Source organism: Papilio machaon, chromosome 7, assembly GCF_912999745.1.
Source record: "Papilio machaon chromosome 7, ilPapMach1.1, whole genome shotgun sequence".
NCBI lineage: Eukaryota > Metazoa > Arthropoda > Insecta > Lepidoptera > Papilionidae > Papilio > Papilio machaon.
In genome coordinates, this window is record NC_059992.1 from 2,266,220 (window position 1) to 2,289,667 (window position 23,448).

At 36.2% G+C, this 23,448-nt stretch overlaps 3 protein-coding genes across 4 annotated transcripts in view; 2 read left to right on the forward strand and 1 right to left on the reverse strand.

The window, feature by feature from the left end:
- The first annotated feature begins 1,381 nt into the window (after positions 1-1,381).
- On the forward strand, positions 1,382-17,588 carry LOC106712668 (alpha,alpha-trehalose-phosphate synthase [UDP-forming] 56 kDa subunit). Its single transcript, XM_014505296.2, has 11 exons — positions 1,382-1,824; positions 6,231-6,387; positions 11,226-11,501; positions 11,650-11,767; positions 11,869-12,316; positions 12,411-12,653; positions 12,798-12,992; positions 13,177-13,366; positions 16,335-16,472; positions 16,887-17,180; positions 17,265-17,588. The coding sequence occupies exons 1-11, from the start codon at positions 1,694-1,696 to the stop codon at positions 17,553-17,555; spliced, it is 2,481 nt and encodes an 826-aa protein (XP_014360782.2). The 5' UTR covers positions 1,382-1,693; the 3' UTR covers positions 17,556-17,588.
- Positions 17,589-19,261: 1,673 nt separating this feature from the next.
- Positions 19,262-22,669, reverse strand: LOC106712670 (protein YIPF6). Its single transcript, XM_045678789.1, has 6 exons — positions 22,513-22,669; positions 22,029-22,148; positions 21,712-21,790; positions 20,835-21,009; positions 19,965-20,122; positions 19,262-19,658 (listed from the first exon to the last, which is right to left on the reverse strand). Exons 1-6 carry the CDS (start codon positions 22,537-22,539, stop codon positions 19,540-19,542), a joined length of 678 nt encoding a protein of 225 aa, XP_045534745.1. The 5' UTR covers positions 22,540-22,669; the 3' UTR covers positions 19,262-19,539.
- A 374-nt stretch (positions 22,670-23,043) lies between these two features.
- The window catches only part of LOC106712672 (anaphase-promoting complex subunit 11), a 34,921-nt gene continuing 34,516 nt past the window's right edge, over positions 23,044-23,448 (forward strand). Inside the window, exons 1-2 of one of the 2 annotated variants that reach the window (XM_014505302.2) lie at positions 23,044-23,115; positions 23,191-23,433. In XM_014505302.2, the coding sequence (XP_014360788.1) occupies positions 23,085-23,115; positions 23,191-23,426 (267 nt within the window). In that variant the 5' untranslated portion in view covers positions 23,044-23,084 and the 3' untranslated portion in view covers positions 23,427-23,433. Of the gene's footprint in view, positions 23,116-23,190; positions 23,434-23,448 lie in introns of those variants that run through there. The other variant, XM_014505300.2, reaches the window with a different exon arrangement.

Genomic DNA, 23,448 nt, shown 5'->3' on the forward strand with positions numbered 1-23,448 from the left:
AACATAAAAATCAATATCAACTGAATATTGAGGTCAAGTTCAATAGTATGTTGGGATGAGTTACACAATTATATTGTTTACATTGCGTTGTTTGTTTGATGTTTGAGTATCCGATAGTAGAATAGATTCCACTGAATGACTGAGAGACAGGCTAGCCAGTCATGAGAGACATGCGTGTGCGTCATGCAACGCGCACGCCGTAAGCGCATGGTATGGCCGCCGCGCGTCTGACGAGCACGATTTAATGAGCACCGCGGAAATAATACCAAACTCCCGGCACACTAAAATACATATCATGATAAACTAACGATGCTTATTTCACTCAATGTCAAGGTTAACGTCAAGCTACTTCAGTTTTGAACGGTTTTTAATTATAACCCGTAACATTCGATATAACCTCACACTTTTTCATACATTTTTTTATTTTAAATGTGACATAAGAGCTTTCACAGTAGATAAAAAAAATTTGAAGTGACTAATTACTTAACCTTACAAATGTATGAGACTGAAAAAGTCCCCAATTTAGATAAATTGCTAACAATCGAATGTGTTGTAACCCTCTAAGTGTAACCACAAAAAAAGATTTTTTAAGTTGCGTCAAACATAAGGTACATAAGTGATTTTTTTAAACTTTGTCGTAACAACAGAAATAAGCAAGAACAACTTAGGTCTGGACAAAAATAAATACTTGAGCAAATGTGAAGCCGCATCTTTTGGTGAAAAATTATTTCAGTGAGTGCCTAAAATGGAAAAAATGTGAAAGAATTAGCCAATAAATTAATTGATGCAATTTTTAAAAGGACGAAAAGACTATAATCACTAATATAAGAATATTTTAAGTACAAATCACTGGAAATTTACTCCAAAAATATAAATTCAATGGTTCAAAAGGACGGAGCTTAAAATATTTCCTATTTTTGTTAAAATCATTTTACATTGAAATACGCTATATAAACTAAGTATGTATGTATTTAAGTTAACAGTAATATAATGTAGAAGTTAACAATAATTAAACATTGTAAATTAACTTATCTTGTAGAAAATAAAAAGACAAAGGGAAATCGGCGACGGCACAGATAACAAATGCAAAGTGCCAAATGTTGCAATAAGCAAAAATATTTTTTTGCAAGATTCGAAAAAACAACTTAACTTTGGATTGTCAAAAATTTAGCTCGACTTTACTTTTATGTCCTCTCTGACGTAGATAAGCATTATAAAACCTGTCAAAGGAACTAGATACTATAGTATTATATTAAATCAGATAGACTGTAAATATCAACAAGCTCACATCGGGCACTTAAAAAAATTGCGAGTCCATTCGGATAAGATGCGAGTCGAGCCTCGAGCGGGCACAAGGCAGTAGTGATAACCCCTGCACATCGGCTGAGACCTCCGACATCGGCAGCCGCAAGTGAGAACTTCACCCTTTTGCGACGCGTCTCGTAATCTATAAAGCCAACCGGCGCACACAAAAGAAACAGTCCGCACTCGATCACGGCCGATGATGCTTTGTTAATATAAACGAGATTTTTTTATAAACCCTAATCTCTTGCAATGTTACACCGTAAACAGTGTCAGTACTAATACAGTGAATTCAGCCCAAATAATTTAAAAATCCCACCATTTTGTATGCGCATGTGTTTGGACTGCGCTGTGATTGGTCGTGTAGAGGAACGTACCGAAAAAAAGCAACATGAGTGTAACCAATAATTGTGTCAGTCGCTCGACGTGCAACAGCAAGAGTAGTATGATTGTTGTTTCGAATCGCCTGCCCTTTGTGTTAAAGAGAAATGAGAAAACCGGTGAATTAGAGAGAAAAGCCAGGTAACTTTCTATTTATATTTCCAACATTTCTACACACCGTATTGTTTTCATTTATATCAAAAGATTGCTCTTAATTGCGATGTTTTTGTTGTGAAAGTTTCTTATTTATTATTTTAATATACCTTATCATTATTACATTTAACGAATATAATACATCAGATATCATTATGTCCATTACGTAAATATTACAATGTCATTTTGTGCCAAAGTAATTAAATATTCACAAACAATTTAAATGTTTTCTGTGAAAAACTTACTGAACAATTAAGCTAAAGTTTAGATACATAACAGAATCTTATTAGAAGTCTTATAACCACCAAATAACCGAAGGATCACGTTTTAGTACATGTGCGTCTCCAACCGATACATTTCGGAAAGGTTCGGGAAATTTCTGCGGATCCGTAACATTCGAGACTTGTGTTGGTGACGTTTCTGGAATGATAAATGGTATCGATTATATGTTGATTTTTGTTGTATTATTTCTAATTGTCCTGTAACCTAAGAATAAGCAAACCTTGACAATCGCATTGACAATTTGACATCGGTAAAATAATTAGGATATTACTCCGTTGAAGTTATTACAATTAAGTACTCAAGTAGATTTTATAAATTTCAAAAGAACTATAACTAAAATTAATTTATATTTATACTCTTTAAATTTTGATTAGACTTATATTTATATTGATTTATCAAAAGGCTTTCATTCAATTTTATTTCGGCTGAACCATCCTGATTATACTATGATTTTTGGTTTATAAATTCGAGGTTAAGACGTATTTATCCAAGTACGATAATTAATATTAAATAATTTCTCTAATAATTTACTAATAAAATATTTACATTGGGCACAATTCACTTATTTTTAGTTTCTTAATTTTATTTTTAATTAATTGAGATGCTACAAGTCTTCAAGTTTGAATTTTTTTCATTAAAATTAGGTTTCTTTTAATAAAATAATCGTTTCTATCGAACTAATTATTTTATCCACTTCCGTAACCTTATCAATAAGTACTGTTATTTAATTAACATTTTATATAACTATATAATCTCACTATACACGCACAGAAACTGCTAAATTCGTAAAAAATAAATAAATAATAAATCGCAATACATTTTAAACGGATGTCATATAACTAAATAAAACGGACTAAGTAATACCTCTATCAGAATTGAATTACTCTCAATATTTGATGTGATTTGGAATTCTTTACTTAGCGTGGGTTTCCTCGCTAAGTGACGCACCTCTTCGTACTCACATGGAGTCGGCGCGCAAGGTTTTATAAGTCTGAATGTTTTGGCTTTATTTTTATAGTCGGCCGCTTGCTTGTTGCCAACCCTACTTGATAGACTGTAACTGTAGACCCTACTTTGTAGATTGTAGTCTGTTTTGTTTTGTGAGATAGGAATGAGAGAGAAAGATAATAAAAGGCTGACGATATTTTGTATAGCATAATATTGACAATAGAATCATAAGGTTACGTTCAGATTTTACTTACGTTTAAATTGGTCTATTTAAATATTTTATGCGTTCGTCCTCTAAACTGACCCATTTCAAAGTCGAAAGGGGACGCATATTCTCAGTCGAACGATTCCCCTCCTGCATAATGTCTGCACTTCGACTGACATTGTCTAACCTTGGACTTAACTCCTGATATTATTCAATACGAATATTTAACTAAGATGAATATCGTTATATTTTTTGCTTGCTGCATCTGCGTAGAATTATTGTCTTTTAAAACTTCATCCGCTTTGTTTTTTTATTTTTACTAAACGTTTAGGTATTAATAACCTGCCTAATTGATCCACTTCTTAGTCGGCTTAAAAAGGTTTTGTCATTTTGTCATCTAATCAATAGATCTTTCAAAAACATTACAAATGTCCTGAACTCCTGGGTTCGATCTACTTGATCTACTCTCTTAATATCTTGAACTCCTGTGTTCGAACTATGGTTAAAGTGAGATTGTGTAGGTAAAAAACGTAAGAGGTTACATATATCCTTAATCTCTCATTGCTATGCTACAAAATCATAAAGAATTTTATGATGAATAAACACGTTGTTTTGATGAACATGAAATAATTCATTGTTGACAACGTCGTAACGGAGTATAAGGTTGGTCTTTTGCATCAGTAAACGTTCTCAATTATAATATTAATTAAAATCTTCTACGATAACATGTTATTTAATTATTCGCTTCGTTATATTTGTTAATTAGTAATCTCGATTGCATTTATTAAGCTTTTACGGATATTTATCTGCAATGTTTAATGTTTGTCATGTTAAAGTTTAGGTTTGTACTCGTAGATTTGTTTACTATTTTCATGGTAAGTACGCGTTCATAATATTAGTATAAGTTTTATTCCAGGGAATTGTCTATGTTTTTGCTGTGCGCATTTTAACAATGATTTCGTCCGTCTATTGATTCAACTAGTTTTACGTAATTGCCTTCTAACTGCCTATTTATACTGGCATAAGAACAAAATTATATTTAAAAAAAAATTGTTATCATTCGAAAATAATTATTATTTTCCTATATTTGAAACACGGCCAAGGATATTCAATGTCAGCCACAACTGACGTGACATTCCGCTATCACCACAAACACCATAACCACATTGATTAATTAAAAAAAATATATATTAACGGCAGTAAGAAAAACAATACAACGAACTATAATCCTAAAGGCCATTTTGTTAATGAATACGTAAAAATATTAATTAAAGATAGTAGGAAATTTTTATTTAAAACACTTAAAACTAACAAACTGACTATATATTTTTATAAGCTAATAGAAATTGTAAACTGATTTCCACGAAGGACCAAGCAAGAGATTACAGATACGAAAAATAAGACTTCAAGAATACAACATCTTCCAGTTTGATAAAAAAGCTGCTAGACCACAAACAGGCTTTTTACTTACTTCGTCGCACTTGAAATTCTTCGAGACTCGTTAAAAAAACACCTTCAATGCCTGATTGCATGTTGTTCATATACTTATTTTTCATACATCTTACACTTCACCACTCGAGTCTTTTGGCTATTATCAACTATCCCAGTGTCAGGTGTTTATTTATTTATATAGGCTAGGCTAGATCTAACATCTTATGGATGGCCTTAGATGGTTTATTTTGTGACACTATTCTTTTGGAATATGCTTTATTTGAATACTATTTCAACTATTTCATGCGTAAACATGACCAAGTTACGGTCCTGAGGGGACTTGAGTAGTGAAATTACCGGGTTAACGAGACGTGTCATGTGTCAAGGTGACGAAAACACATTCTACTCGTGTCTATGGTTCTCTATTGTTATGTCGACGTATTAAATAACTACCAGGTAGACGTTGACTTCAACTCATGTACTTGCTAATTTTAATAGTGTATTTAACTACGTCTATTAACGAGTTTTTGATTTGAACGCGGAAAGAAGAGGGTAAACGGGTAGCGGTGGTCATTTGCAAAAATTGTTTATTAAGTTAACATTATGATAATATCTTTACATTATCGTCATACCTAGCGTTGCCAGGCGTCCGGATAAAGCCGGACATAAGTAGGCTTTTTGATTGCGTGTCCGGCCAAAATAAACGGTGTCCGGGTTGTACGGCTTTTGTTAGGCTTTTTACATTTCACAAACGACGCCGGCGACTAGAGTCGACTGAAGTCCCCTTTCTACAAAAATGTCCGGCCAAACTGACTGATCTGTCCGGCTATTAAGTTTGGCGACCTGGCAACCCTATTCATACCCATAAAAGCTTTCTAGCTATGATTTTTTATCATAATAACGTGATTATTTAGAAAAAGGGCAAGATATAAATACTTGTCAACGATGTTAAATCAAGTGAATGAATAAAGTGTTATTAGATAGCTCCCACGTAGGAGCTATATTAAGAAACATTACCATGAAATATAACCATTTATTTTATGATGTTGAAATTAAATAAAGTCTAAAAATATAAAACATTTTTTTTAAATATACATAACCAACGACTGTTAACTTTAAAAGATTCTATATGTTAGTACTAGCTTTAATATTGAGGCCATTCATCGTTATTGTAATCGATATAGATCCTAAGTACTGAAAGTAAGGTTGTTTACAGACGCGTGCTATTTGCGGGACTCAGTTTGTTTAGTTTTTATTAGACGTCACTGCATTGAACTGTTTAATTGTGTTTGTTTAAAACAAGTTTTACACTAAAATGTGAAAAAATTCTGTTACATTGAGTTTCCACAGCCGAAACACTTGTAAAAATTACATTATTATATTATTTAGTATTTTCAAAAGAATAAGAGATGACAGGTACAGCTTTTGAAGCAGCGGAAATTCATACTTAGCGAATATAGTACCTAGTCCAAGTTGATAAAATTAATATGAATACATAATTATTAATAACTTGTGTGTTTGTTTCCAGCGCCGGCGGTCTTGTGACCGCTGTGGCGCCGGTCGTGATCCGCGGGAAGGGTATCTGGGTGGGCTGGCCGGGCATCCACCTCGACAACCCCAACGAGAAGATACCGGAGTCCGATCCTAATGACAAGACGCCTACCGCTGGATTGCTGTCCAGTAAGGTAATATTTTTAATACTTTGTATTGTGTCTAACATTAGGTTCACAATTATTATTATTGGACCTCATTTCTAATTTAAACACGTGACTCGTGTTTCCCAAATAATTATTATCTTTAGTCCCATGTCCAATAATTATTATTATGAATCCTTGGTCGAAATGTTTTTTTTTTATATCATAAGGTGGCAAACGAGCAAGCGGTCACCTGAGTCCGCCTAAACGGCAGTAGAAATCCTCCGTTAAATTCACTTTTCCATGTTCATGTCAGTCTATGGAACGAGGACTAAAATTAGGCCCCCGGCACCACACTCATCAGACGAAACGCGGAATTACTTTCACTTCACGCCTGTCTTCTGTGTGGTCGTGGTATTGCAACGGTCGACCCGGCCCATTTATGCACCCAAAAAATATTGTTGTTGCGGGATCTACCACTGTAAAAATTATAACTCTAAACACTGTATTACAACGATAATAATTGTAAACGCCACAACATTAAAAAGTAAATTCTACTTCTGGTAAACCGAAAAATTAAACCACAGTTATCGCACTAAGATTAAGTGCGAGGAAAATTATAACCTGCTAGATATAATTACATAACTGTCTTGTTATTTCATCTAGAAAATATAAAAATAGAAGCTTGTTTTTCAAATCGTTATCGTTATTAATTAAAAAGCTATTAGAAATCTGTCATTTTGCGTTTCAATTCAATAATATAACATTTAATTTGTTTTTAATTATGTTAATTTCTGTAAACTTAACTGGCACGAAACTGTCGTAAAATAATAAATAATATAATTGCGAATTAACTTTTAAATACGAGTATACCTATTTTGTTTACCTTACATAAAGATTTAAAAAAAAACTTGCTTTTATTAAAAAAGCTTAGCTTCACAAACATGAAAACCATGAGTTTGGAAAGTTTTTAGATCACATCCCTGCAACTTTATTAAGCCCGCTACACACTTTCAGTTTTAACTGTACAGGAACTGTTCAGTTAATCGTACGTGTGTAGGCAATTTTTAACTGAACAGCCGAACTGTTCAGTCAAAACTGAAGGCGTGTAGCTTCTTTAGGTAAATACTAGCTTTTACCCGCGACTCCGTCCGCGCGGAATAAAAAAAAATAAAAAACGGTGTAAAAATTATCCTATGTCCGTTTCCTGGTTCTAAGCTACCTGCCCACCAATTTTCAGTCAAACCGATTCAGCCGTTCTTGAGTTATAAATAGTGTAACTAACACGACTTTCTTTTATATATATAGATAGATTGTCTACGAGTATATAAGCACGTTTAAAGTACGTAACCAAGTAAATTTATCTCATACAATAACATCCGTATTGCATAGGATTATGCAAAGAGTGCATCAATATAACATTCATATAACCTGATAATAATGCGAATCACGCTTGAATTACATCGAATCAGTGATCAAACGCGGGTTAATATAAACAATGGATTAATTTGGATTATTTCGTGACGTTTTATATTGCCATATTCATATTTATAAAGTGTTCAATAAGAGAGTTTTTTTAGTGTAGAAGTAGTGTGAGAAATCTTCACTAGCGCAGATAGAGCTGGTACATTCTGTGTAACTATAACTGAGCCAATGCAATCTTTTAGTTATGTGAAAAACAAGCTTGGTTATATAAAATGCAACGGAAAAATTATTTATATAACAGGTTCAAAGCGTTCGATTGCAAGTTCAATTTCATAAGTATTGGCATTGAGCGTGTTTATGTAAAAAAATATTCCATACTCCTCATTTTATCGCAGTTTGTTTGGACCAACTCGTATGCATAAATGTTTGTATTTGTTCTTACGTAATACCAGTGGCGTGTCTCAATCGAATGCACCGATCGTTTTATTAAACAAGTATTGGTTGCAAACAACGCAACTTCAAGGGTATCCGTGTACTGTTGAATAAATTAGCTTAAACTGCAAACTGCGCCGTGGCGTCGAGCGTACACTGACGTTACTGTACAAATAGAGATGTATTCGTGTAAACGGATATACGTGCCAAGTAAATGAGTTGACATGAATGAAATGTTTTTTTAATTAAAAAAAGAGAAAATGTTGATTTATTCTACTAAACCCAGGCTAATACCGTGTTTAAATTATGCCAGTATTAGTACAGTAGTACAGTCCTACTGTACTGGCAAAATTTAAACCAGGCAATACTAGGCATTATTCATTACGAATGCTGAATTCAAACGATATTACGTTACATTTATTAGTACTACATTTAATCATAGAGCTTTAAACGCTTTTATCGTTTAAGAAGCATATCAAAATTAATATATTTTATTACTCTACTGACAAGACGGTAATGTTTTTCGCGCTTATCTAAGTGTGTGTTTATGAGTTGGGTTTGTATGTAAGTTTTTTTTTCATAGATTAAAAGGTGGCAATTCGCCGAAACGAAGAAGCGGCCGCTGCCAATAGACATCCTCAATTGCACAATATTTGCCTACTTTCAATCGATGGAAGAGAGGACGTACAGAAAGAGAATATATCCCGTTCTTATGTGTCCCCTACTCCGTCAAATCCACTTCACAATCCAATCCAATCCTTTCCTTATAAGAAAAGGGTGGGAAGGGAAAGAGGAATAAAGTTGGCCTCCCTCGCCACACTCATCAGACGAAACGCAATAGCTGTTGTACTACGTTTGAATCAAGTATGGCGCAGTATAATCAGGTGCACAGCGCATTTGTCTCGCCTGCGCTCAGAACAGATCGATAGTAATGTCTGGCCGGGATATTGCAGCGACATTGATATTATTCACCTGTATCACCTGGGAAATATTAGGTCCTTACATATGAAATTGGCGTTTTGTATGGGAGGAACAAAAAGTCGAATATTTTTTAATATAATATATTTAATTAATCAAAGTATGAACCATTATTTTCTATGCACTTTTGCCATCTCATAGGTAGTTCATTGATCCCTTTACTAAAAAAACCAGTCGGACGGGAATCAATAAAATCTTTGAAGGCGATTTGGACTGCCCCATCGGAGTTGAATTTTTTCCCTTGCAAGAAGTTATCCAAATTTCGAAAAAAATGGTAATCTGTTGGAGCAAGGTCCGGGGAGTACGGAGGATATCTTAGACTTTCCAATTGAAGCTCTTCTAATTTAGTAGCCGTCTGTTGCGCAGTGTGTGGTCTAGCGTTGTCGTGAAGCAGCAGTGGCGTGGAGCGATTGACCAGCCTAGGTTGTTTAGCCGCTAGCTTTTCCATCATGGTTTGCAATTGCTGATAATAGACATCAGCCGTAATAGTCTGGCCAGATTTGAGAAAACTGCAATGAACAATACCGGCACTAGTCCACCAAACGCTTACAAGTAACTTTTTTGGGGTTAATTTTCGCTTGGGGCAGGATTTGGCTGGCTGGCCAGGATCCAACCATTGAGCTGAGCGCTTCCGATTATCGTAAAGAACCCATTTTTCATCACAGGTAATGATTCGGTTTAAAATACCTTCATTATTGTGCCGGTTTAGTAATGTAACGCAACAGTCGACGCGCGTTTGCCGGTTTGCTTCAGTCAATTCGTGAGGTACCCACCTTTCAAGCTTTTTAATCTTCCCAATTTGCTTCAAGTGAATTAAAACAGTTTTATCACTAACATCGCAGCCTGCAGCTAACTCGGACGTGGTTTGCGATGGATCCGCTCCCACAATAGCCTTCAACTCTTCATTATCAACTTGAGTCTCAGGCCGTCCACGGGGCTTGTTCTGCAGATCGAAATTTCCAGAACGAAAACGTTGGAACCAAAAACGAACTGTGTTTTCTTTTGCAACACGACCGCCATACACATCATTCACCCTTCGAGTCGTTTCCGCAGCACTAGTGCCACGGCGGAACTCGTACTCGTAAATAATGCGATATTTTAAGTTTTCCATTTTGTAAAATGAGTGACGCAAATAGACAAAAACAGAAGAAAAAAAACAAATGAATGACGGTCATCGAACCACAAATACATGAGTCTATAGCTGTACAAATTTGAATTTGGAATTCCTTACCAAAGAGGAGAAATTCGTGATTAAAGTGGCCAGTACGAAAAACGCCAATTTCATATGTAAGGACCTAATATCAAGTTTCACAGCATATTGATGAATGATAACTTTTTATTAAATACTAGCGGTCGTCCGCGACTTCGTCAGCGCAGAATTTAAGAAAAAGTTTATCAAAAAAATATTGCCGTAGCGGTTTGTAGCGTTGATGTATATTCGAACTAAAAAATATAGATGGAATTAACTGTCACGTAATATAAACAAACGCGTTTAAATCGGAACGAAGAAAAAGCTGTAATTTCCAAGAAATCGCCTATCACTTTATGGAGAACAGGGTTAACTCTGTTTTGTCAAAGATGACTGATGTGACGATATGTTTTATTTAGAGCTTGGTCTCAGAAACCGTTATCGCATATCTTAAACTTTTCCATGTTTATTTATTTTCTTTTGTTTACAACCTACGTATTCTGAGAGTATTAAGGAAAATACGTTTGCTGCCGTTATCAGATAAGGTGGTTAAATTCAAATAAAACAATTTTATTTGCAAACGTTTGTGGTGGTATAGGATTACAACAATGCGGTGTAGTTAATGGATTCACAATCAAGTAAACTTCGAATATTGGGCAAACTACTTTAGGTGATTTTTAAGTCTGAGATAAGGTTCTATTGTTAAAAGTGACTAAATTGACCTCAGGTCATTTCATGCATACTTTTGGATCTGAAGTGTGATCTCCACTTGACACTTTGTAGTCAGAGCATTGTGACTCCCGGAGTATATAATTAAACAACTTTATCCGAGCTCTAACAAAAACTAATTTGCCCAACTCCTCAGATCGTCGCCATCCACGCGGAGCCGAAACTCTTCGACAGCTACTACAACGGATGCTGCAATGGTACATTCTGGCCGCTGTTCCATTCTATGCCGGACCGCGCGACGTTCATCGGCGATAACTGGAAGGCATACATCAAGATCAACGAGGAATTCGCGGACAAGACGGTGCACGCGCTGCATCTGCTGCAGAAGGAGAGCAAGGACAAGCCCTGCTCACCCCCCATCGTCTGGGTGCACGACTACCACCTCATGCTTGCCGCTAACTGGATCAGACAGGTTGATACTTTACACTCTTTAATGATGAATGATGAGTATGCTAGAACCGTGCAGTATAGAGATCTGTAATTTCTGGTCACTCATGTCAGCGTAGGTTTGTTTTATTTTGAATCACAGTTTCACTGAATGTTTTCATGTCTTTTTTCAGCGCGTCGAAGAAGACGATTTAAAATGCAAGCTCGCCTTCTTCCTCCACATACCATTCCCGCCGTGGGACATTTTCCGTCTGTTCCCTTGGTCCGACGAAGTCTTGCAAGGCATACTAGGTACACTAAAACACTCTTACAGTTAAAGAGGTCATCGCGTCGATAACATACAGTTTACATTGACATTGTGAACCCGCTATATCTTTATCTAATCCATACAGGATGCGACATGGTCGGTTTTCACATAACCGACTACTGCTTAAACTTCATTGACTGTTGTCAACGGAACTTGGGTTGTCGTGTGGACAGAAAGAACCTGCTGGTCGAACTCGGCGGACGCACCATCTGCGTGAGGCCGCTGCCCATCGGCGTACCCTTCGACAGATTCGTCCAACTGGCCCAGAACGCCAAGCCTGTCCTATCTACCAGTCAAAAAGTCATCCTCGGAGTCGACAGACTGGACTACACCAAGGGTCTGGTTCATCGGCTGAAAGCATTCGAACGACTGCTGGAGAAACATCCGGAGCACATCGAGAAGGTCGTCCTTCTTCAAATCTCGGTGCCGTCGAGAACCGACGTCAAGGAGTACCAGGATCTCAAGGAGGAGATGGATCAGTTAGTCGGCAGGATTAATGGAAGATTCACCACACCCAATTGGTCTCCGATCAGGTAAGGTTATAGTGCAGAATCACAAACAGCTTAATTTTCAGATAGGACAAGTATTTTGATCGATTCGACTATGGTATACCATGTACTGGTGCAGGTACATCTACGGATGCGTGGGTCAGGACGAGCTGGCGGCGTTCTACCGGGACGCGGCGGTGGCGCTGGTGACTCCGCTGCGGGACGGCATGAACCTGGTGGCGAAGGAGTTCGTGGCGTGTCAGATCAACAAGCCGCCCGGCGTTCTCATCGTGTCGCCGTTCGCGGGCGCCGGCGAGATGATGCACGAGGCGCTCATCTGCAACCCTTACGAGCTGGACGATGCTGCGGAGGTCATACACAGGTGAGGAACAAAGCTTCTTAACTTATAGATACACTAGACGAAAGAGAAAAGGTTAATTGGAGAGAGAGAGAAAGAACGAGGGAGTGACTTGAATTTAAGTTGTCATTAAATCCTGATAAAAAATTTTAATTCAATATTTTCTAGAGCGCTGATAATGCCGGAGGACGAGCGGATTGTCCGCATGAACCACCTGCGGCGGCGCGAGCAGCTGAACGACGTGGACTCGTGGATGAAGAATTTCCTTAAAGCCATGGACTCGCTGGAGGAGGAGGCGGACGACATCGGCGCCACCTCCATGCAGCCCGTCACCATCGACGACTTCGACGAGTACCTCTCCAAGTAAGTAACCATTGTACAAACATTTACGCTAGGTTTATCGAATATTTATCTTTTATATGACATTTGTGAGGAAGACATTTCTTATCGGCCAGTATTCTTGTTCAAGCCAAAGAGTTTCCATAGTAGGCCTTAATGTTTTTTTAAGAAATCTATTATATTAAGAATGTATTTATGTTTTCGTCAGATACATCGGGTACACGCAGAAGCTGGCGCTGCTGCTGGACTACGACGGCACGCTGGCACCCATCGCACCGCACCCCGACCTCGCCACACTACCTCTAGAGACCAAGCACACGCTGCAGCGCCTCTCCAACATGTCCGACGTCTACATCGCCATCATCTCCGGACGCAACGTCAACAACGTCAAGGACATGGTATGTACACTCAACCAACGCGTGCACAACTTCCACACTGATGCAGGCCACACATGTGTGGTACACCACAGAAAACCACAGTGTGTTAATAATAAAACTATAGGCTCGAAAGGTTTAAATCAAGGATCCCCAAACTATTTTGGACAAATGATCCCCTTTTCCAAAATAAACCGTTACCTCAGACCGTCCTATGGCCAAATTACCTACTTTTAAGATCAATTATTATTATTATTAATTCTGACTTAGGTCAATAGAAGACAGAGTGAGAATTAGCAATGCTTTAACTTCGATATCGACCAATTTGGAAATCCCTGGTTTAAATTGTCTTACATAATCCAACTTATGTTAAACTAAACTCGAAAAGGTCGACGACTATTAGTATATTTGGCACAATCTAAATCGTAAATAACGAGGGTCAAATGATTAAATATAAGAACACAAGATTACAATCATTATAAACATATAATCAACAGAATTAAGATATAAACATATCAATGAACTGACGTAAAAAAGTGACTGGTTATCGTAATATTGACTCGGCCTTGTTATCACGAGTGCGGCTCAATCGCGGGGTATCAAAAGGTCATTTAATTTTCCATTTAATTCAGTTGCTAATGGGTCTTGTCAAGATTCTGATAATTCTGTCAGAAAATATATAAAATCTACATGACCAGAGAAAATAAGACATGTAAGAAAAAATTAACATGACAACAGTACGGGGATCTTATGACCCTTTTTTAACATTAAGAGGAGGGCGTTACTGAGCTACCAAAAGTTTGTACACCGGGCTAGAGATATCCTTTGACATAATGTTTAAAAGCGCGCACTTTATTTATGTGAGTTCTTAAAATGCCTGTAAGAAAACGCGCGATTCGGAGCTATTATTACGGTCCTTAAAATTTACAAAGGAAAACATGAAACATGTTGACAGATGTAAGACATCTTACTAATATTATAAACTAGCTTTTACCCGCGACTCCGTCCGCGCGGAATAAAAAATAGAAAACGGGGTAAAAATTATCCTATGTCCGTTTCCTGGTTCTAAGCTACCTGCCCACCAATTTTCAGTCAAATCGATTCAGCCGTTCTTGAGTTATAAATAGTGTAACTAACACGACTTTCATTTATATATATAGAAATGTGAATGTTTGGATAGATGGATGGTTGTTAGAAGATATGTCCAGAACTGCTACAGGAATCTTGCTGGAGTTTGGCATAGATGTAGAACAAAATCTGGAACAACACAGCGGCTACTATTTTTTTAATTCCGCGCGGACGGAGTCGCGGGCTACAGCTAGTTAATCATATTTCTTCTCAGATTTCGCGTAGATAATTTTGATATTGTTTACATTATGTTAATGTTATTAAAATTGACAACAATTAACCTCATCATAAAAATGTACGTCATAAATAATATTTTTCCACATTACATCAACAAAGTAAAGCTCTTTGTCGTATTTAGTAGGTAGCTTTGCAATAACAAGACGCGTTATCGTCTCGCAGTCGCACTACGACCGGAGATAGCAGTTTCTTAAACAAAAATATTGAATTGTTTACACAAGGGCGGGTCGTAGCCCTGCACGGGTCCTGTCTTCTACATATTTATTTGTATCAAAATGACGCACAATCTATACAATTTAATAAAATTGCAGTGTCTGTATGTAGTAGCGAAAAATATTATTTCGTGTACAACTATTATTATTATTTTTGTCTGTTTTTCCGCAAGTCCTCGTTTATTTTGGATAATCTCCGAAACGACTGGACCCATTTTGACGAGAAGGTAGTTTATATTATATAAGCGGAAATATAGCCTATGTTTTTTTCCTAAACCACTAAGTACCTATACCTATTGGCCTTCCATTCTCGTTGAAAAAACAAACATAACAATACATTTCAACAGATTTTTCGACAGTAAAAACTTACAATAACACAGGAGTACTTGATATGTTCTGCGTGTATGTACAATCAAGAAATCTGGCGGTGTTCCACCTTAAAAGCTACATTCTTTTAGTTGTTTTGTACACATTAAAACGAGTATGCGAAACTATAACCAATAGGACGAAGCTTTTACATGTGTCTGTACGAAAAACGTCGATCAGTGATACATAGTTAATTGCTATTTATTATCATCCCGTATTTTGCGCAACTCACTGCTTCTTAATTAGTAATTTATAAGAAGAGGCGGAGTTTGTCTCATTGTGAGATAAAAGGCAATTTTTCTGTAAGTGGAACACCGCAGTTTACCGCGACTGTACTCACAGAAATAACGCAGCACGCATAGACAATAAACGATAAAAACGATGCCGTCGTCCGTTTATATATTATTATTTATTATATAAACATATTACATATACGTTAATTATGTTTATATTGCTTTATACGAGTTTAAGGTTTATCAGTTGATGCAGTGCCCGAGTATGATTTATTATTGTAAATAATGATGGTAATGACGAATACCAGTATGTTGATAAAATGTAGGTAATTCGTAAAGTTATAATATAATATTGATATAAGTTTTATAATTCTTAAAGATGACGTTACTATCAATTTACAAAAGAAATTTATTTTTTATCAGTAGATTTAGCGTCGGTGGCTCAGGAGAGCGTCGGTGGCTCAGGGGTTAAGCACTTAACTTGCAATCTGCAGGTCCTGGGTTCGAATCCCGCCATGTACCAATGTGTTTTTCGATTTTCGATTTACATATGTACATTTATCCGACGTTCTTACGGTGAAGGAAAACATCGTGATGCAACCTGCACATATCTGAGAAGAAATTCAATGATATGTGTGAAGTCAACCAACCCGCACTTGGCCAGCGTGGTTGACTATGGCCTAGGCACCCCTAACTTGGGGTAGGCTCCGAGCCCCTCGGTGGGGACGTATAGTGAGCTGATGATGATGATGATGAGATTTAGGGAAGGTTCTGATACTGTGATAGAAAATTTAATAGTAATTGTGTTTATTCCAGGTGGGGATAGAAGGTATAACGTACGCCGGTAACCACGGGCTGGAGATCCTGCACCCCGACGGCAGCAAGTTCGTGCACCCTATGCCCATGGAGCTGCAGGACAAAGTGGTCGAACTGCTCAAGTCGCTGCAAGAACAGGTGATCATTACATATAACTTACCTCTTGAGGCCAACAAACACTTTAATGTATTAAAACAACTCGCAGGGCGCTTCGGTGGCACAGATCTTGTGAAAATACTAGAGTAAAATTGTCATGTATATGTTGGCGAGTCACTGCGCATAACACAATGATATGTGTAGTGGGGCGCACACAGATGGGGGGAGAGGTTACTGTGCGTTGCGGAGATAACCTCGAGCCGCTATGTTATTTGAAAATACGTATACATTTTTCTAATTATGCGGATTCGATAGGCTAGATTTCAGTCGCTTAGGATTTAGTATCGCGAGTTCTTGATCAAAAAGTTCTTAAATGATAGTTGACACGTTCAATTTCCTGACGAGTTCACTGTATAAGGAATAATGAAATCGTTAAAGTGTTATTTTTGTTGCAAGGTGTGCAAGGACGGCGCGTGGGTGGAGAACAAGGGGGCGCTGCTGACGTTCCACTTCCGCGAGACGCCGGCGGCGAAGCGCGCGGCGCTGGCGGAGCAGGCGCGCCGCCTCATCACCGCCGCAGGGTTCACGCCCGCGCCCGCGCACTGCGCGCTGGAGGCCCGGCCCCCCGTGCAGTGGAACAAGGGTCGCGCCTCTATATACATTCTGAGAACGGCCTTCGGCTTGGACTGGAGCGAGAGGATCAGGATTATCTATGCCGGTGATGACGTCACCGATGAAGATGCCATGCTGGTCGGTAACCATCTTTATCTTAAAAATACAGCAACTAAAATTTAACGGATATTCAGTTAAAAAGTATTTATTTTTAATTTTTAGGCGTTGAAAGGTATGGCGGCGACATTCCGTATCGCGTCATCGCACATAACGAAGACCTCGGCGGAGCGGCGGCTGTCCTCTACAGACTCTGTGCTCGCGATGCTTAAATGGGTCGAGCGTCACTTCTCCCGCCGCAAGCCGCGCGCCAACTCTCTTACATACAAGAGTGCGAGGAAAGCACGCGATACCATACAGATGCACATGTCATACCAACCCCCGACCAAAACCTCCCCCAAGCCCACCCCGCCGAGAACACCCGACAAATCATCCAGCGGCTCCGAGTCCAGTTAGACTCACTGGCTTAATGACAGAATGAGCGTTCGCTAAAAAAAAACAACCTTTGTCTATGCCCCCGCGAGTTGGCGCCAATTTCGTTCCTGTCAAACATTGAATGTTTGCTTTCGGTGTTTAGATTTAGACTGGTATCGACTGAACATGTTTATTTTTAAGCAATTTATGATCACATTTTATTTGAATGTCGGGTCGTAGCAAACAATTATTATATATAATTTTAAAGATGTAAAATAATCTTTGAACTCAATCTCTTCTTTTTTATTCCTATTATGAAAAGTAGCGTTAGATAAAAACTATATTAAATTACAATTTAATAATTTATTTCATGGCACAAGAGCTACGACCAATCAAAGATGTTTTGGATCTTAGAAACACTACTTGTTTCACAACGCACACTTCTGTTTAATTTAATACTAGACCTTTTGTCTCAAACAATTTTATAAATGTATTTCTTTGCTACAGATATTACCTTTTATATAGACCCTAAAGATTTATGAAAGCTTTTATATATAAAAGAAATAACCAAATATGTCGTCAATTAAGTCAAGTATATTAAATACCTTTTTACAATAAAAAATTAACTAAACATATTGATCCCAAGGATATGAACATTTATTAACAAGTATTTTCACTACTGAGAGTGAGATAAATATAATTTTGAACACTCATTAAAATAATTTATCAATATTAGGAAGGGTCTATTATACGTATATAAATATTTTAACATGTTTTATATCCACTATATGATATAAACTTAGTCATTTATTGTCAAAACAATTCCATTCACAATTTCACACTTAAACTGCCAAAATAACAATTTGTTGACCGGTCACGAGTTAACTCGTAATGCGCTTTTTTTTGCATCTCTGTTTACTCTGTTGGCGAGCATACAGTGCAATTGTTAGTCAGTATAACACAAGCCATTTCTCTCGCAATAGACCCACCAAATCTTTCGTTGTAAAAAATATTCAATAATTTATAAAAATTAAAAAAAAAAACGATGACGGAACGTAATGAAGAATCTTTCAATTAATTATACGCAGATTCTTTATCTGATTGTTTTTCAGTAAAATTGCCGGTCAACAATGTGTTATACACTGTCCAGAAATAAACTGGTGAAAATTAAATTAAAAATCTACATTTCCATCTGATTGTTAGTATTTTACAATATAAACGTAGTTACGTTGCTATTTTCGAGATTTGTAATATACTCATTTAATAATGCTTTTTTTTGAGGTTATTTTGTTCTAAACAATATGTATGTTATTAGGATTATAATTTTATTTATGTGATATGTAGTGATCTTTTTAATTTATGTAAGAACGCTGTACAGATTAAAAATAATGAATTAGGTCCCAATATGTTTAATGATTAATTTCAATACCAAAAAATAAGAAAAAATGTTCTAAAATTCCAAAGTGGTATTTACAAAATACATCATTGTTGTGAGTTTCTGTTTGTATTCACAATAAAAAAAAAAATCTTAATAGTCTCTTGTAAATTGTAATGATTCTCTATGGTTTCCATTCTGAACCACAGCTCAGCCACTGTCACACACATCTCATCCCAAAATGTACTGAATGGTCTCGAATTTCCATAAGCTATGTATTTTTAGACACATTTATGTTTTTTTTTAAGGTATTCAATAAAATACTTCAGACAGTAAATAGTATTTTAATTTAATATTATGTACAAAAGTCGTGGTAATTTTGCAATTTTAACTCGTAAAATGGAATGTCATTTAAAAATTACGAAAGTATACAGTAGTGTAGAAGTTCATATTGTTTGGCTTCTGTGATATCAAATTGTGCTTGTCACGTGAAACGTGGCTTATAAATACCAAATTTTGCAGTCATTACCAATAAATACATTAAATGCCTTAATCTAAAAAAAGAAAACACATTTATTCACAAATTATTCTAAAAAGAATGTCCATATCACAATTATAAATACAAATATATTCAATAAGTACTATGAGTGCTCAGACATTACTGTGAGAGACAACGAGCCATGATAGTATGAAGTAAAACAAGCATATCGGGTACACAGCTAAAGCCTTCTTGCCTTCGGGCTGACTGTCGCCCAGGAACTTTGTCGCAGCTGTAACACACAATATAAAATCTCATACACACACATAATCCTTATGTAACCATTAAACTAATATTATAAATGCAAATGTTTAGATGGATGGATAAATGTTTTTTGAAGGTATCTCCGGAACGGCTCAACCGATCTTCATGAAATTTGGCACAGACTATGTCTGTTCTATGAACATAGTCTGGGATAACACATAGGCTACTTATTATGTTTTTTATTAAATTCCGCGCAGACGGAGTCGCGGGCAAGATCTTGTTAATTTATAAATATTGAAATATATGTATAGACAGCAAAATAAATAATGCTCACCAAATGTTGCCCAAATGAAGCCGACCATTGAAATGACCAGCCTTAAGAAGAAGAGGAATGAGTTCTGCGTCATGAAGAGTATGACGCGGCAGATGATCAGCGCCAGCGCGATCGGGAACAGGCAGTACCCCAGAACACATACCGATTGGAAAAAGGATCTGAAAAAAAAAATTAACATATATAATTCATTTTTAAATGTTTGATTCAATTACGATACAATTGCACATATTAAAGTGTAAGCTGAAGGCAATGAATATAAAGTTATACAATATATAATTCTACAATGTCTTTTAATGACATATTTTAGTTTTTATGTATTATATTTAAATTAAATCCATGTTTATTTCTTATAATTATGTCATAGAATGTTTAAGTTGGATTGAACATATATGTTGTAAAATTTTATGCTTTTATTATTTGAAAAAAACAAAAACGATCATCACAATATTCCTTTTCATGTTAATTTTTTAAATTTCCATGTAATTAGCCATTATTGCTAAGCCACTTAACATTTATTTCTTCAAAATATATAAAAAAATTATGTTACACCTCATTTTGAAGATACAAGCTGGTACAAACTATAAAATAGTTCCTTTAGTAAGTGATACACAATAAAAGGTTAGCATGGTATGGGCATGTTATGCGGAAGGAAGAATTGCATGTGGCAAGGAGTTCTTTAAGTATGAGTTGAATGGTATACTAGTAGAGGTAAACCTAGAAAGAGATGGATAAATTGCATGAAAGGTATAATTAAGAAGGTTGTGATGAATAAGATGACAGTAGATAGATGGATATGGTGGACGGAAACTTGGTGCGCAAACCACATGTAAGTGGGACAAGGACAGGAGTATGATGATAAATGATACTTACATATTACCGCCTAACAGCTTAGAGTTGGCTGTTACTACGGCTGCTCCAATCCAGACTAACACAAAAACCTCTGCAAACTCAGGTCCACCATCATTCGAGTTATCAGCGCGCTCAGTAGAGCCTTGCAGGATTGTTGCCATCAGTGTGCACAGCAGCAATGGGCCCCAAAGGTCCCCTGGAAATTTAGAAAATTGTAAAAATAAATGGATCTGAATGTTGGACCACCAAGGTTTCGGATGAAAGAAGATTGCATGTAGCTGAGATGTGTATGCTAAGATGGATGTGTGGTGTGACAAGAAAGGATAAAGTTAAGAATGAGTATATAAGAGGAAGTTTGAAAGTAGCACCAGTTATCGAGATTTGAGGAGCAGGTTAGCGTGATTTGGACATGTTATGCGGAGGGATGATGTTCATATAAACAAAAAATTAATGAGATTGAATGTGGATGGCTATAAAAGTAGAGGAAGACCAAAGAAAGTATGGATGTATTGTGTGAAAGAGGATATGCGTAAGAAGGGGGTAAATTCAGATATGACGGCTATTAGAGATATATATAGGAGTAGTACATGCTGTGCCGACCCTCCATAGGGATAAGGGCAGGTTGATGATGTAATAATAAATGATCAATCAATTCTGGAACTGTGTACATTAAGATAAAGAATCTCATTGCACTGCAGTGAACTGGCAACTGTCAGCACAGAGAAACACCCTTTTCTTGAAATAGTATTCAGCACTTTGTATTTATTTATTGCCACCAATACACAATAGATGTCCATAGTGTACATGTTTAATTCATAGTTGATATCAGTAGAATGCAAGAAACAAAAAATGCCTAATGTACAATTTCAATAAATGTACAAAGAGAAAAACAACTTACATTCTTTTAATAAACTAGTCTTTTCTTTTGGTATTAAGACATGAAAGAATTTGTTTCCAACAGCTCGTAAGTCTCGCATCTGAAAATGCATTAATAAAAAATTAAGAACTGACAACACTAAATGCGTAATAAAAAGTAACATGAGTTTTGATAAACACGCCAAACTGCCAGTTAAATTATTTATCACTAACAGCTGCTGCTTTATCCAGTAGTATAACATTAGTCAATTAGCATTTAGTGAGGATATGAAATAAAATTTAAGATTTTTATTCTTTAGATCTAGATTAATGTAGGAAGCTAGCTTATAATAGACTTACAAATGTTTCTTTGATAGGTTCATCAAGGGTATTGAATTCCATACTTTCCCCAGAAGGGCCTCCTTGGGATGGAATGTTCATTTCACCTTCTACCACACCCACATCTCCAGCCGGAAACATCTATATTGTATAATAATGACTCAATTTATTTTCTAATTTAATGTACAAATTGTAAGAAATATTACATACAATTAGTATTTATCTTATCCAGTCAATCCACTATTTCCATGTTATGATATTACTAACACACTAATAGATAACAAAACATGTACAATGTTTCAATTTCAAATTTGTTTCAATTTACGTAAAAATATTTTATACGCCTTCAATGGAAATGAAAATAACCTGGGTATTGTTTACATTTTTAAAAAGAAATGTGTAAACAATAATCTTGTATTATTGCACAAAACAATAATTTCGAACTATGTAAAATTGTCGTTCTAATAGATGCCCAATAAAGAGAACTATTACATTTTTTACTTACATCATATTTTGAGTCGAATGTTGTCATTTTTACCTTCTTGAATTACTTTGTCGAAAATCAAGCGTAAAATCAAAAACTTCCAACACATCAAACCACAAAATTTACTGTGCTTACTTATTTCATTCAAGATTTCAAGCTTATGTGACGTTAACCTGACGTTTCTTTTTGACATTTAGTTACGGTTCAAAAATTCAATAACTTACTTTTTATTAACTAAAGACGTTATAATAAAATAACAACATCTGGTACGTCTCATGCGTTATTTGCTGAAAATATTAAATCAATTTGCTTTTAAGTTTGGTGTTTTTATTCTGATTAAAATAAAATAAAACTTGTTTTGTATGCTTTATCGTGTGCTTTCTTCCGATCGGAATTTTGATCAATGCTATTGATATTTTATCTATGGCCAGCGATTAACGACTTGTCAAATTAATCAAATCAAATCGGCTATTTGTTTGTATTTTGCATTAATTTCAATTAATTCTTTGTTAATTTAACAAGAACGATAGTAAAAATAGACTTAAAATATTTTCTAACGCTCCTTCATACTTTGATTGGTATCTGAACCATGTATGCAGCAAGCCATGAAGGTCACAGTTAAAAGTAAGTGCATGTTTCTTAAAATATTTAGGGATGGTTTAATCGAATCATATTATGTTAATAGTATTTAACTTTAAGGTTGGACAGGTGTTGCTACGTGGCGTTGGATAGCTAACGACGATAACTGCGGTATTTGTCGTATGCCCTTCGACAGCTGTTGTCCTGATTGTAAGCTTCCCGGAGACGACTGTCCTCTTGTTTGGGGTGCTTGTTCTCATTGCTTCCACATTCATTGCATTGTGAAGTGGCTACACTCACAACCTCAACAACAGTGTCCTATGTGTCGACAAGATTGGAAATTTAACAATAAGTAAAATATTTGTAAGTATTACTTTT